The sequence below is a fragment of the Oncorhynchus mykiss genome, chromosome 3 (genome assembly GCF_013265735.2).
Source record: "Oncorhynchus mykiss isolate Arlee chromosome 3, USDA_OmykA_1.1, whole genome shotgun sequence".
Taxonomy (NCBI): domain Eukaryota; kingdom Metazoa; phylum Chordata; class Actinopteri; order Salmoniformes; family Salmonidae; genus Oncorhynchus; species Oncorhynchus mykiss.
In genome coordinates this window covers 20,196,309-20,213,025 of record NC_048567.1, presented here as the reverse complement: position 1 = coordinate 20,213,025, position 16,717 = coordinate 20,196,309, and the positions used below count along the sequence as shown (strand labels likewise).

General features: G+C 43.6%; 1 protein-coding gene across 5 annotated transcripts in view; it reads right to left on the bottom strand.

The window, feature by feature from the left end:
- LOC110512678 (triple functional domain protein) overlaps positions 1-16,717 on the bottom strand; it is a 140,342-nt gene that overhangs the window by 19,391 nt on the left and 104,234 nt on the right. For all 5 annotated transcript variants that reach the window (XM_036971442.1, XM_036971423.1, XM_036971436.1 and 2 more), the window contains 5 exons: positions 16,166-16,356; positions 15,841-15,942; positions 14,771-14,910; positions 14,457-14,556; positions 11,910-12,165 (listed from right to left, as the gene is read on the bottom strand). In XM_036971442.1, the coding sequence (XP_036827337.1) occupies positions 11,910-12,165; positions 14,457-14,556; positions 14,771-14,910; positions 15,841-15,942; positions 16,166-16,356 (789 nt within the window). The remainder of the gene's footprint in view (positions 1-11,909; positions 12,166-14,456; positions 14,557-14,770; positions 14,911-15,840; positions 15,943-16,165; positions 16,357-16,717) is intronic.

The following is a 16,717-nucleotide window of genomic DNA, read 5'->3' as shown; positions in this document are numbered from 1 at the left end:
AGGAGACCCACAAACATCTTACTCTGTGTCCATATTGTCTCGTCTAGCTGGCTAAAAGGGTACAGTTATAGTATATCTCTCACATTTACATCAACTGCTTTTGAACTCTTCCATTGTCAGCCAGTGGGTTAGTGGCAGGGGGGGGGAAACTCAGTCTGGTGCACAGTTCTACACATGAGTGTGCATCCACTCCACATATTGAGCAAACAGGACAGAGACATGCAAGGGGCCTGACCCCTGGTGTAACAGCGCTATATAGGTCTGAAGAGCTCTCACAGCTCCCCATCAATCACCTCAGAAAGTGGGCTACGGGGTCTCATATACTGTATGAAGGAGAAAGACTGGGACACTAAAACTAATTTCAGTGAACACAACATAACTTCTCTTTTAATATTGTATTTGTATTCATGAATTTTTGTGTGGTTGAGACAAAGATGTCCAAGACCAATATCCCCTCAGGGACAATAATGATTATCTGATCTCACAGTCCTGTCACAGCTACAAAGCAGCATCACTAGCTAAATTTGAAGTGTGTCCTGGGGCGAGATATCATATTGGTTTGATATAATACTGGTTTGAGAGGTTTGCGTGTCCTCGTAGACGTAGACAGTGATTTAACAGAAGGAGGGTCACCAGCCTTGACACATTCCTGTCCATTGTTTATTCAGCAGGCTGTAAAATAACCCCAGACATCACAGACATGCCCCCTGTGGGACACTGTCTCTGTGTCCCAAATGCACCCTTTTCCCTATTTAGTGAACTTCTTTTGACCAGATAGTGCACTATATCGGGGATAGAGTGCCATTTGGGATGCATTCCGTCTTTGGGTAGTGGGTTGGAAAATAAGCACTGCGGTGACCTCTGTTCTCCCGCTAGGAGTCTTTCATCAGTCACCTCAGTCACTGAGCTCACTACTGCCATCTGTCCCAAACCCGGGTCTGCTGTGATTATGTGAGCCCACTGAGCTAAAGCCTAGGGATTAGGCTCTGGCATGACACATACAGTACGTTCAAACACATGTAAATATGGTATCCCTGTCTGCTTAGTACATTTCAGGTCACTATCAGCAGTAGAGTATGAGACAGAATGGTGGTGAGGAGTAGGGCTGTCATGTCATTTTGGATGATGGTTATTGGCCAGCCAATAATAAACGTTCCAATAGCAAAAAATAAATAATAATAATATATATTATTATTTATTTTCTAACAACAACAAAATTATCCTCTCCCCCGCTCCTGGCTGCATGTGCTGCCATATAAATAGAACAGGTGTCCCCAATCAAGTCAATGATGGCATAATGGCTGGACTGGCAGCCATTGCGAATGTACAGGAAGTTATTAAAGATCGGTGATACTATCAAGAGCAGTGTGCGGTTTCCTTTTTCCTTCAGAATGTACAGGAAGTAAAATCAGGAAGTGTCCCATGAGCCACATCATGAATTAATATTCTACATTACCATGGAAATTATTGCATCACAATTAGGGCTGTGGCGGTCACGAAATCTCGTCAGCCGCTGATTGTCTTTTTTAAAATTTCTTTTTTTAATAATATGTTTATTATTTTCCAATAAAAAATAAAATAAAAAAGACAGCAATACAAACAATGACATTCATTGTACTGTTCAATGGGATGGCCAGTTTAGAGGACAAAACAAAACTTAACTCACACATAAACAAAATAAAACTAAATCCTATTAGGTGGTACATGTATAAGAAGACAACATATAGTCATTACAAGCAGTGTAGTAAATATTGAGTGGAGTACAGCACATAGTAGCAGCAGATCGTCAACCCAGTTATGAAGCGGGACTAGACCATTTATCCAGTATCGGCTGCCATATTTTGTAAAACACTGGACTTCTATTGGAGGTATTGTATCGTATCTTCTCCATATGTATTACATTCCCTAAATCCCGTAACCACATTTCAAAGGTAGGTACAGTCTCCAGTTTCCAAAATTGCAATATAAGCCTTTTGGCTAATAGAGTACAAAGAGAGACAGCTTTCCCTTCCTGGTTATTCCCATCAACTGTACCAAACAGAGCGATTAATGGGTCTGGGGCTAGAACTCTATCAAAGGCTTTAGATAAGTAATCAAAAATGAGAGCCCAGTAAGCATGTAACTTAGGGCATGTCCAGAATAAGTGGGTCAACGTCCCTTCATCCTGCTTGCACATCTCACACAGTGGTGAGGTGTCCGGGAATATTTTATGCAGTTTTACTTTTGAGTAATGTAACCTGTGTATCACCTTAAACTGTACAAGGTTGTGTCTGGCATTCACTGAACTGTGGTTTATATTCCTGAGAGCTTCTACCCAGTCCTCATCTGAGATTTCTGAACCAAGTTATTGTTCCCAAGCCCTTTTAATGGTGTCTGTGGATACCTCTATGTGGGCCTGTAGCACCTCCTACAGTCTAGAGACCGACCCTTTTGAATGGGGTTTGAGAAGGATCAAGCTATCTAATGTAGGACTATTTGGCTTCATGCCATACTGTGGGATATGTGTCCTTAAGAAATTCCTGATTTGGAGGTATCAGAAAAAATGTGTTGTTGGCATGTTGAACTTTCCCTGTAATTGTTGAAATGAAGCTAACTGACCATCTATGTATAGATTACCAATTGTTGTGAGCCCCATCTCCATTGTGAAAACACTACATCATCCAATGGAAAGCATGACTCAGGCAAATTGGGCTGTCTATGTAAACAGTGGGTATGTTAAGAAAATACCTAATCTGTTTCCAGATCCTAAGAGTATGACAAATGACTGGATTAGAGTCATAAGTGTCTTTTTTCACATATGATGGACTATTAACACGTCCAGAAAGTGAGGAACGTTGACAGGAGGTCTGCTCAATCAAAAGCCATGAAGGCATATCATTCTGTCACATCCCAGGTAAACTTTCCCTCCAGAAAGACACAATGTTCAGATTAGCAGCCCAATACAGTTTGAAGTGAGGAAGGCCAAAGCCCCCCTCTATCTTGTACTTGCATAAATTATTCTTTGAAATTCTGGCTGCCTTGTTATCCCATAAAAATGGAGTTACTATTGAATCCAGTTTCTTAAAATAGCTTTGTGGTATGAAAGTGGGTAGACATTGGAAGAGGTAACGAAACCTGGGTAAGACAACCATTTAAATAACGTTTATACGACCAACCAAGGAAATAGGCAGAGTTTTCCCCAAAAATATATTTTGTTTAAGCTGATATATTTTCATGTCCCAATTCGCTTTCAATAGCTGATCAAGGTCTCTTGTCACTACAATGTCAAGACTTGTGAACTTGTTCTAAACGGGGTAGATTGCAGAAATTGCATATCCACAGGCCGTGATATTGGCATCAACTCACTTTTTTGCCAGTTTATCTTGTAGCCAGAGAAGGAACCAAATGTGTTTATCAAGTTAAGTAAGGGTGGAATAGAAGTTTTAGGCTTGGACAAAAACAAAAGAACATCGTCTGCATATAGGTCCATTTTGTGCTGTGTGTCTTTTATTTTAACAGAAGCGATATCGGCACATGCCCGAATGCGAGTAGCAAGGCGTTCCATGGCTATAGCGAAGAGAGCAGGCGAAATAGGGCACCCCTGTCGGCACCCCTTGAACAGGCGGAATGACTGCGACATTCCCTGATTGGTTACCACAGACACCATTGGGTGTGCATAAATAATTCTTATCCAATTAATAAATTCCTTTCCAAACCCGAAATGCTCCAGAACCGACATATACTTCCACTCAATCTGATCAAACGCCTTCTCTGCATCAAGAGCTATTACCACTGCCTCAACCTTATGATCGTGATACATTACGTTGAAATGGCATCTCAAATTGTAGTATATATGTCGGCCCGGGATAAAAACCTGTCTGGTCAGGGTGTATGATGTCAGAAATATATTTTTTTCAATAGGTTTGCCAATATCTTTGTCAACACCTTGTTTTCTATGGGGAGTAACGACACGGGGCGATAAGACGACATCTCCATGGAATCTCTATCATTTTTCAAGATCAGTGCTATTGTAGCCTCATACAGTGTTTGCGGGAGCTTGTCATGCCACCTGTATTAATAAACGTGAACATAAAACACAGACCCCATCCCCCCTCCCGTCCCTTTACTGAGTGACTTCCCCAAATGAAGCACTCCTTGGCTAACACACAAACCTTAGGGTGTCTAGACATACAGCTTGAACTAACTCGTCGTCTATAGATGCTCCGCATATAAACTAATATTAAATAACTCTTAACTCTCACATTAGGGGATGAGTGGCGCTAAAACATGATATGCTAAACAATGCTATATTAGCCACAACATCTCACCTATCATATAAGTCCCAATTTCTGATCGAAAAGACATAGGCTGGAAATTCAAACACATTCCTGGCCTGTATTTGGCCATTTAGCCGGCTGACACAACCGTTCTGTATCCTCAGCCAGGGAGCTTGCTTGTCAAGAACAGATGGGCCTCTTTTGGGTTGTCAAACGTACGTGTTGATCCCTCGACTGTCACCTTAAACCGGGCTGGGAAGAGGAATCCATATCGGATGTTGGCCGCCCTGCATTTGTTGCGTAGCTCATCATACTCTTTCCGTTGGTTCCTCACCTCCAAGGTAAGATCTGGGTAGAAAGACACCCTGGCTCCGCTGTAGTTAAGGGGGAACCTTTGACTAGTGCAGCCGTACAATGAATGGCCTTGGTGGCCATTCAGGCAACGAAGCCATTCATTGTGGCTTCGTTGCCTGAGATCTGTGTGCGCGGTCGATCAGGATGGCCGCTTTGAAGTGTTCACTCCCCAGCAATGCCAGTATCAGCTCCGAGACGAATTCAGTGGGTTTCCCTTTCTCAGTGTCCTCCTGGATCCCACATATTCGGATGTTCTGGCGTCTTGAATGAAACTCGAGCGTTTCCAGTCGGGCTTTTAAGGGTTTCGTTGTAATTTTTTAACGTTGCGCACTGTTTCTCTATGTCCTGTAGCCTGGCCTCGACTGTCGTCTGCTCAACCTCATGCACCCTTCCCTTAATTGCCTTCACAGTTTCGGCCAAAGTCCCAATACTCTTTGAGATATCAGTCAACCTTGTGTCCACCTTCTTGCTTAGTGAGTTTATGGCAGCCAGTATGTCACTTTGAGTAGGCTCTGTGGGGAACTCTTGGAAGCTAGCCTCTTCAGCTAACTCCTCTTGGGTCGGCGACGTTGAAATTGGTTCGTTGTCTATCTCATTCAAATTATCTTGTTTAGCGTCCCCTTTTTTGGTGCCTTTTCCCTTTGTCATATTTGTTTGAAGTTATAGGTTGTGAGAGGTTAAGATAAGTACTAATTTGTTTCAAAATAGAGAGGAGCTCTAGAAAAGCAAGTCTACTCCATAGCACGCTCTCTAGCGCCCCTCAGCCCTCAAGCACTCCTATATCTTCAATTTAGAGTTTATTACGTAACTTTAGTTGTGATATTTGATTTGTAATACATTGGCTATATAACGCTAATCTAATGATGGTTTGAAAAAAGTTGCATTAAACGGCATGAGCTCTGCTTTGTTTTTTTTGTGCAGGCTGTACACACTTCATCAGTCTCTCCTTCACAATTTGACAAGCACTTGATAATGCCTCAAATTTCCCGGCAGCATCCCCTTTGACTGGTCGTAATGCCCCCTAAGAAAATATGTGCCTTTTGTGGCCAGTGGCCATTGTGCCATTGGGCTGAATATAATAATTGTAATTCCCTTCTCCCTGCGTGCCCTGACGCACCTCTCACTCACATTGCTCTCCTTCACCTCATCGGGTCTTTTTCACAACTGTGTGCATCCTTATCCAATTCCGAGGCGCATATTGAATATATTGGAGGAACTGTCCACATTTACTTAGGCCTAACGAACAACAAAAGCACTAGCCTATTGTCAATCTACTATCCCCCATAGTACAATAGTTGACCTATTCTATTTTTGGGGCTGCAGGTAGCCTAGTGGTTAGAGCATTGGGCAGGTACTCGAAAGGTTGCTGGATATGCTATGGGATAGGTTACATAAGGTGTGGGACTTTAATTTGATAAGGTGTGGGACTTTAATTTGATAAAGTCGCAAAAAAAAGGTATGCATTGTTTCTTGCCTTACGCTGGGCATCATTCACAAGTGATAGTCTCATTTTGTCACCCATCAGACACTTATTGATTTAGTCTTGTCTTTACATATACTAAATAATATGTGTGAAATTTGTTTTGATTTAGAATGCACCATTATCATGCACCTGTCTCGAAACGGGGGCAGGAAATAAATACATGTCATTTATGCACTTAAATAGCAAATGGAGGACGCTTTTCCCGTGGTTCCTGTTGTTAAGAGAAGCATTGTGCTAAATATTAGGAAAGTTGAGAAATTAATATAGTAGGCCTAGCCTATAGAATGCTGATGGGATCCTCCTCTTTTTAATAGAGCCCATCACTCTGTTTTCTCGGGCAATTGCGTAGCCTACAGAAATGTTGCGCAACATGAGCTCATGGGCTCTCATGAAGTGTTTGATTAGATTTTCGATTAAATTTGCATTGAGTTCAGAGTGATTAGAGCTTGGAGAAGTCTATTTACAGTGAATAAAAAGGTACGTGGAATTTGACTGCCTTCATGATTCGTGACCGTCGGTGTGGAGGTAATATTGTCACCATAACAGCCCTAATCACAATACCAGGCAGCCATTGCGAGTGTACCCATGAGTTTGCCAAAGTTAGCGGTTCCAAGCATGTTTTATTGAATCTATTTCTACGTTAGCTATTTCTACATCTACTGCAAGAAGCAGCAAAGATTCATCATGTTAATTGTGAATTATCCATGTTATCGCGGAAACGGATTCAACCACAAGAATGCCTGGCAGTCCCATCTCTCTCCCGTGTTCGTTCCACAAAAGCAAAAAAAAACTATTCTCACGACGGTCTTCATCCATAACCGTTGATTACACGGTTATAAGGTAATTGTGCCAGCCCTAGTGAGGAGACGTGTGGCACAGTCCAAGCCAATCAGAGAGTGGTGGCTCACTGTCCTCACTGTCACAAATGGATTAAGATGTCTGGCCCACTTCCTGGGAAACCTACCAAGGCTCATCGGACATAGGACAGGAGGGCACACAGGCCAAGCCAGCTGTGTGATGGACTGTGATATGCAGTGTGTGATACTGTGTGTGTCTGTCTGTTCTCCTCATGTCTACAATAATAAGAATATCACCAGAGGGGTGTATCATCACAAAGCAAGGATCAATCAGCCGGCTAACTGTTGATCAGAAAGCTATGGGTTATTGATCATGTCAAGTTATTCATACCATTTCAATTTCAAGTCAATCTTTCTCTATGAGCTATACGAACTATGGAGTTTTTAAAGATGATTCAGGAAAGTAAGCTGGCTAACTTTTTGATCCTGGTGAATGGGCGAGGTGGAGGATAGCGTTTGGACAGCACTGGGGTGTTCGCTCCGTCAACAGGTAGTAACATGGCTGATTCAGTCAGTCAATCAGTCAGCCAGCCAGCCTGCTTGCCTTCCTGCCGGTGTGTCGGTTGTCTGTGTCTGTCCCACATGTGACTCAGAAGCTCTTAATCTAATCCAAAGCGTGCCAGCTTTAATACGGTATTTCAATCATTTTTATGCACCCATATAATCCACTCCATAACACCCATTCAATCAATATAATAGCCCATGGTACTTATCCCCCAGGCCGTCACATACAATACAGAAGTTATTGTTGATATGTACTCTACGGTAGGCTGTGAAAAAAGATATGCTAAAGGTATGCTGCAAAATCATGTAAACAATCATTAAATATTTGACTTGATTATACCAATGATCACAACAATAACAATCCATTACAAAGTTGGAGCCTGTTCTACACCGTTAATGGACTGGAGCACTTAAAGGACAGGTTCTATATAGGTCCTACACAGTATCATTACGTACCCAAATCCAGCAGCCAGAATTTGCAGTTTTCCGAGGGTCCCGCTTGAGAACGCATATGGTACAGAGGACTAACAGCAAAAATAGACCGTATTCCATTTGCCATGGCAACCTGCCAAGGTACTATTCAAGTTCTCACACCGTTTAAAATCCAATTCCTCAAAATAATGATATAAAACAGATAAAGAATCATGTAGTTTAAGAAAAAGCTATAGGAAGCAGCTGTATCCTCTAGCTCAGATGAGATCAGTCTGCTGTGTTTGTGGGATTGGCTCTGCTCTCTCTTCTCCACTGTCCCAGAGAGTGGGCTGTTGTGCTGTGAGGGCAAGCCTCCTCTGTCCCAAAGGAACATTCAGAATCAGAAGGCACACTTTAACGTAAAACCCCTAGTAGAAGCTCCAGATTCAGAATCAGAAGGCACACTTTAACGTAAAACCCCTAGTAGAAGCTCCAGAACTCAAACAGCATGGGCTCAGCTTCCACAAGCATTGTGTACTGTAGAAATGTAGCATCTTTAGTAGCAGCTTTACTTTTCAGCACAGTTGCAATGTCCCTATTTAAGCTAAGCTCAAAACACTTAAATTAGTTTTATTGCTGCCAAAAACAATGCACAAAGAGAACTTTCAGCAGTGTGACTGTCTGTAGCTGCTAAGGTGCCTCTCATACATTTGTACAGCCAGATCTCAATCTACCCTGCAGTGCATACAGGGATGGAGGAGTAAAACAGGCAGCCCACACAAAGCTCTCCCTGTTCAACTGTATGTTTTCTCATCAGGATCTCTGGGCACTAACCACAGAGCCTGTTTCCTGTAAGAATCAAACACACACACACACACATACATGTGTGCAACGTGCACAACACAAGCACGCGGAACACACACACACACGTGCGCCACACCAAAAAAGCTAAGGCCTCCCTGGTACCTTCGAGAAGGTAACCGTTTTAAGCTGAATCAGCAACTGAAGGGAGGTGTTGCTACTGTCTCTTTAACACATTTTAGAAATACGCTGAACTTATTGATGGTCCCTATTCCCCCTACTGTACACTTCGGTCCACACTGATCTAGCTGGGGACAGTCATAGTGGCATTTCCTAGTCCAGGGATCCTCAACTACATTCAGCCGCGTGCCAATTTTTTCTTGGGCGGATGGTCAGGGGGCCGGAGCCTGATAAAAAATATATATATATTTACACTGCAGATGGACCGCAAGAAGCCTAAACAGAAATAATACTTGACAAAAATACGAAACATAATTTCAAACCTTGATTACATTTGGGAACATTGTCCTGCGTAGGGTGCCGTCTTTCAGATGGGATGTTAAAAACGGTGTCCTGACCGTGTTTCATGGCTAAATTCCCAACCTGGCCACATTCCATCATGACCACCTAATCATCCCCCTCATTCCTAATTGGCATATATTTCCTCACCTCTCCACCTGATAGCTGATGTTTGGTGAGCGTTGTGGCACAAAAATGGCCGCCATGTATCACTGAGGTGGGTGCTACACATTGATGGTGGATGAGGGGAGTTTCCCCCTACTATTTAAAGCACTTTGAGTACCTCAGTTGGTAGAAAAGTGCTATATAGATCCAATCAATTATTATGAATTATTATTATTTGTATACGATCACAAAATCTCTCTATTGTGTGTGGGAATACCTGGAAACAGATTTCCAAAATCTTGGAGCTGATTTTCTGGTGTTTTTATAGTCTTTTATGTCCAACAATCAAAATGTAATGTATATAAATATACATATATCTTTTTTTTTTTACTCAGAAAACTTGGGGGGCCAAATAAAACCATCCGAAGGCAGACAGTTGGGGAACTCTGTCCTAGTCCATGGTCCTAAAGTTGGAAAATACAAAAATAGCCAAAAAGCAGTAACTTAGTCTAATTCAGTTTACAAACTTAATTGCACGAACATCACAGGAGTCACATCAACAGCATTTTCTGAGAAATTGTAGGATTTACACAAGCTATGACATCTACTAACTCACCACAGGCAACCAGCCAGCAAGGGCTTTGTTCTAAGTCCAAGGGATGGGGAATGCAATGAGGAAAAACAATGAATGAATAGTCTTCCTGTGAGTTAGTGAGACACATCCATCCATTCCCTTCTACAACTCCCAGACATTTACCAGGGCAAACCTTGGAGCACCAAGGACAGGTTCATCCTCCTAGTTGTAAAAGAGCCCTGTTGAGGGGAATCTTTAGCAGTTTGTAGTTTTATCAGTCTGCATAACAATTCACTGCTGCGTGGCTATAAGAACAGACCATCTAAGAAGTTCTGATGCTCCTATAGGCGCTCAGAAAAAAACATGGGGAAAAAAGCACACGTGAAACTTGAAGGTAGTAGAATAGTAAAGACCTGGATGGGAAATCCTTAAGTTTGTTATTAGTTAGAGAAAACCATCCAAGTGTGTAACATGCATCAAACACTACCTGGTTTAAGCCAATAGAAATATAGGATTCCCCACTCCCCTATAAAATGATGAAGAGCCTAATGTTTAGGAAACCTATCGGCATGAATTTTTAACATTTAACTAGGCAAGTCAGTTAAGAAGAAATTCTTATTTATAATGACGGCCTACTGGAGAACAGTGGGTTAACTGCCCTTTTCAGACACACAACGACAGATTTGGACCTTGTCAGCTAGGAGATTCGATCCAGCAACCTTTCAGTTACAGGCCCAACACTCTAACCACTAGGCTACCTGCCACCTTGTGCCGCACCATGGAAACCACCAGTATACAGTACACAAACATCACCTCTATCTTATTACAGACAGGACAGGAGGAGGGCGGGCCGTCTGACAGGAACAAAGCTTTACTGAGTGACTCAGTCAAGACAGAACAGAAGCTCCAAGTGCCACCCAGGTTTCTTTGACCTCATCCCCTGGGGTCTGGAATGGGGTCAGGTCATGGAGCTCAAAAACTACTTCTCCTTTGAAGAAAGAAAAACCACAAGGTAGCAAAACATTTTGTAACAGAAATGAAAAAAATGAACAAAAATGCATGTGTTTTTTATTGGACAAGTTCAGGTAGTCAGGTAGTCTGATGAATTTCCACAGAATAATGTAGATGGTAATCCATATGTTTTCCACAGCAGCATGTGAGTCATCAACAGCTCTCCACAGACTGTAAACCAGGGAGCACCTGGAATCCTTCACTGGCTGCAAGTACACACTCGCCCACTAGATGTATATACACACATGTATACTTGTGTGTATATGTGTGTTTTCCCAGACCTTAGCGGTAGATTGACGCCAGACTTTCTTTTTTTCTTTTCGCCTCTCCCCAATTTCGTGGTATCCATCACTGCAACTCCCGTACGGACTCGGGAGAGGCGAAGGTCGAGAGCCATGCGTCCTCCGAAACACAACCCAACCAAGCCGCACTGCTTCTTGACACAACACACATCCAACCCGGAAGCCAGCTGTGTCGGAGGAAACACAGTACACCTAGCGACCTGGTCAGCGTGCACTGCGCCTGGCGACATGGTCAGCGTGCACTGCGCCTGGCGACCTGGTCAGCGTGCACTGCGCCTGGCGACATGGTCAGCGTGCACTGCGCCTGGCGACATGGTCAGCGTGCACTGCGCCTGGCCCGCCACAGGAGTGCGCAATGAGACAAGGATATCCCTCCCGGCCAAACCCTCCCTAAACCGGACGTTGCTGGGCCAATTGTGTGCCACCCCATGAGCCTCCCGGTTGCGGCCGGCTGAGGCAGAGCCTGGGCTCGAACCCAGCATCTCTGGTGGCACAGTTAGCACTGCAATGCAGTGCCTTAGACCACTGTGCCATCCGGGAGACCTCAGACATTCTTTTTTACTTTTGCTGAACATATTATTTGATCTCCATATGATGTGTGCATGTCATCTTTTCCTCTACTGCATTCCAGGTGCCTCACAACAGCAAGGTGTGTCTGTGTCTGTGTCTGTGTATCTGTGTTTGTGTATCTGTGTGTGTTCCAGCCTTCTCAGTCCCAACATCAAGGCCTACCTTTGTGGTGGTGGTTGAATAGTCCTTCCATCTCCATACTGGAGCGTGAGTGAGCGATGCAGAGCATGGCACAGGGTACTATGCCCTCCTGGGCAGGGGAGCGGTCCGTGGTCCTCACCAGGCACCAGTCTGGCTTGTCATGAAGCCTCTCCAGCACCTCTACCGTCTGACCCCTCCGTACAGTCAGCTCAGAGCTGCTGCCATTACTAGCCACAAAGTCATGGATGACCACGGTCAGCTCACAGCCACCAGAGAGCTGAAGAGAGGGCGGGATGGAGAGGGAGAGAGAGAGGGAGGGAAGGAGAGGGAGAGAGAGAGGGAGGGATGAGAGGGAGGGAGAGAGAGGGGGAGCGAGGGAGAGAGAGTATGTCAGATTTACTATAAACATTACATGACATAAAGGAATAGTTTGAGGTTATGAAGAAACAGCCTGCATTTATTGATGTTTAGGAGCAGTATCATAATGAGGGTGTGAAATATAACTACATGTCATTAAATGGTGAGATTCTCAGGATGTACTAATCAGCAATAGCGAGTCTATTATTAGCATGTCAACAACTGAGTTCTTATATGGGTTTGGAGGTCCCCAAGTCCCCCTGAGAACTGCTGATTTGCCACTTGTCAGTCATTCCGTTTCCCCAGACCCAGTCTCAGTCACAAGGCTAGAGTAAGAGCTTATTCTGATGGCCATTAGAATGTGCCATCAGCACAGTGCAGGCTCCAAACCAACCACATACTGTAGCTACTGTAGCTCAACTGTACTGAGTTGTCCTGTAAACATGTCGTTCTGGTGAGTCACTAGACTCACATTCAGATGCCTCAACATGACTCAAGAAACGCTCTGGCATTCTAAAGCAGTAGATGCAGGGGAAAAACACGACCATTAAAGTGCCACATATGCCATTAAAATATATATTGAGGGATGTATACAAGGGAAATCAGTTACAGGAGAATGACGATCACCCTCGGCAGTTCCACACTGACAACACATTCTTCAAATGACTATCAAATCAAACCAATTACAGACTCCAACCAACATCCCACCGACATGGCTAGTTAGTAACTGCTAGAGATCCATACATACCCATTGGTAGTGAGGCAAAGCCAGCGAGTTCAAAAGCTGAGCCACCGGACCTGAGTTTTTATTGTTCTCCATGATTCTGTCCTCTGTCCTCTTCTCCTTCATACTCTGATGCTCCTGATGCTGAATCTAATCCATCGACGCGAAGGTTAACTTAACACTGAACCACACTGACCTGAGGTCACACGCAGGCCCACCTACTCTCATATCCCTCTGCCCGATGGCCCTACGATGGTATCTAGGTACTATATACCAGAGCCAAAGCACTCCCTTCCTTGTCTACTGTACCAGCTGTGCCTTCTCCAAGGAGAGACTGGAGATATGACACTGACACAGAGAGTGGTACAGTTAGTGGGAGGCTGACACACTCGTTGACGCGTCGCCGACACACAACTCGGCTCTGTCATTGCCTCTCACAGATCTCACAACACCAGGCGAAGACGCAGAGAGCGAGAGAAAGAAAGACAGAGAGAGAGGCAGAGAAAGAGGGAGAGAGAAAGTAAAAAAAGAGAGCGAGAAAGAGAGAGTTGACTGTGAGCGATTGTTCCCTGCATTAAAGGAACCACGGCCCATTAGTGTACATGAGAAGACACATAGAATCTCCCTCCTCACCTCTCCGTGACCTTGATTGACCTTCTCTGTGTTGTTTTCTGTACCCTGACAGAACCAGAGCTACACTGTGTCAGGAAGGACACATACAGAAAAGGACATACTATGCATGTCTTCCAAATGTCACCATATTCATTTTGCTGTGCATTATTTTTGTCCAGTAGTTCCCTATAAAGGGAATAGGGTAGCATTTGGGACTGAACCCACTGTGGCTAAGTCAAATTGAACCTAATTCCTTGATTTAGGAGCATAGCTGCATAGAGCAGAATAACTGCAAGTCCAGCTTTGGCAGGGAAACGTGGTCCCTAAAGAGGCGGAGTATTTGTGTGAGAGAATATAGCTCTGACTGTGAGTAGGAGTGATGTCCTTCTGTGCTGTTATTGCCTGATAAAATCACACTGTTCCTTCCTGAAGAAGGACCATGTTTCTCATGTTAATCTCTGAGATGGAAAGGAAAAGTCTAACGAAAGTTTGGTTTTCAGACAGTCCCTTATCAGTCAACAGGTTCACAGGAAGCCAGTCCAAATTAAAATGATGTCTTGAAATATTAAATTCGAATTGACTTGTCTGGTTGCGGTCTCCCCTAAAAATTGCCGGATTTAGAGGCTACAGTTTGAAATGCTGTTGAAAAGACGTCTCTAGAGTCTAACGTGTCAAATGATACTGTGAAGACCTCCGCTGTTCCACAACAGAGACCAACAGCCATCGTTGGTGAAGCCCTAAACTGCAGGGATTGTAGAAGCAGACCATTGTCTTACATCAGACAGAAGACTGAAGTAAAGACTCCGGAGTTGGCAACATGCTGTATTTGAATGGTGTAGCTGTAGGAAGGCAATGGGCAGCCTATGATGACTCACCTTGTCGCTGTCCAGTGTGTTCTGAGAGGTACGGGAGGCGATAGAGATGGTGTCTGGCTGACTGCTTGCATCACCCTGGCTGTCCAGGTCCTCTCCATGACTACAGAGGAGGAAGATGTCAATTAAAATAGGGCGGGGCAGCTCTCACAATCATAAACTATTGGGGCACTTTAATGTTATTTTTTGCTGCGGAATTGACAGAACAATAACTGTAATGTATAAAACCAATGTCCAATGCAGTCAGTCCTGTATGGTCTGTAAGAAAGGCTGTGATAAGTGATGAGGTTGATATTAGGTGGAGTACTGTACTGTACCTTCTGCCTTTGTGTTTGACTGTGGTGGCCTTGGGGATGTGAATAGGCTCCTTCAGGGCTCCTCTCAGGTGGATGGTACGCTCCTGGATCACCTCCCGGATGTGTTTGATCCAGTCCTGCTTGTTTTCTATGCTGGACGCCTGAGGGGACAGACGGACGGACGGTCAAGACAGACTGGCGGGCAGAAAGATCTCAGTCCACACATTCCCAATATTTCGACACTATCTCTGATGCAACACTAACTGTACGCTCTGAGCTGTGTCAATACAGTCAACCCTGATGCCTTCATTGATAGAAATGATCTAAATGCTTACTATTTTTACCAGAGTACATGAACAGAACACACAAAGGACATTCCGTCATGTTCCTTTCATTCAGTAAGACCCTTTCAATCGATTACAGTATGTTTCACTATTGAGGAATTCTCATGCTGGCGTCATAACCAGTCATTTCAGAGGAGCCATTTAAAAGGCCCCTTCAGTGCTGTGTGAATGTTGTGAATGCGTGGACAGATAATTAGCATATGACTCACTCATGTCTTCATTGGAACTATGCAACAATAATCAAGAGTATGCTGCTGTTATATAACAGACTGATTAAGATGGTTAGTCTGCCATAATATAATATGTATAATATATACACTACCGTTCAAAGGTTTGGGGTCACTTAGAAATGTAATTGTTTTTGAAAGAAAATACATTTTTTGGCCCATTAAAATAACATCAAATTGATCAGAAATACAGTGTTAGACATTGTTAATGTTGTAAATGACTATTGTATTGTGGGTGTGTGTGCCATGACTCACAACGCATCAACACACATATGTGTCTCTAAGTGCATGAACTGTTATGCAAATCATCAAACTCGAACACATACTGTAGGCCTGGTAAAGCCCACTCAAAGAAATACGTTTTGGGCGGAATTGTAGTGGGTTGAACTTAAATCTTTAAAACTCACAGTAACACCCACTTAAGGAAATACGTTTTGGGCAAAAGTGGGAGTAAATATATACATATTCATTGCGCTTGATTGTTTGCTGGGTTACTGTTAAGTCATAATGTACCAGTTACCTTGAGCACCATCTTGTTGTCTGAGCTGGGGGTCCTCCCAACCCAGAGAGCAAACTTACACGGATCCCCCTCCACATGTTCTGTGACACCCAGCTCTGAAGTCTTGGAGCAGAGACAACACAAAAACAGAGTTAGAGAAAGAACAGGAGAGAAAGAGAGTAAATATAGGGTTGATAAAAAAGTATTGACTTGAGATCGGCGCAGGCAACTCTTTTCCGTAAATCATACATTGATGTGAATGGGAGACTTTAATTTAAGTTAAGCATGCTGATCTCAAGTCTGAGTTCCAGCCATTGTGATGAGAGAGTGGACAGGTTGTGCTTACAAAGAGCTTGCTCTTGTAGAGGTACTTGTTGCGTCCGTTAGAGTCCTTGACCTCCTTGCTGAAGACCAGGGACATCTCAAATAGGAAGAGGTGGCGCTCACGTCCCTTACGGATCAGAGTCTTGGGATCCCACACCTGGAAGGACTCCTGCAGGATCAGCTCTCCTTGGGAGTCAATATTCCCATCGAACCCTGGAGGGGGGAAGAGGAGAAGGAAGAGAGGGGACTGTCAAGTCACTTGATTCAAATCATTTCTAAACCTACAGCTGAAGTTGGAAGTTTACATACACTTAGGTTGGAGTTATTAAAACTCGTTTTTCAACCACTCCACAAACTTCTTGTTAACAAACTATAGTTTTGGCAAGTCGGTTAGGACATCTACTTTGTGCATGACACAAGTATTTTTTCCAACAATTGTTTAGACAGATTATTTCACTTATAATTCACTGTATCACAATTCCAGTGGGTCAGAAGTTAACATACACTAAGTTGACTGTGCCTTTAAACAGCTTGGAAAATTCCATAAAATGATGTCATGGCTTTAGAAGGTTCT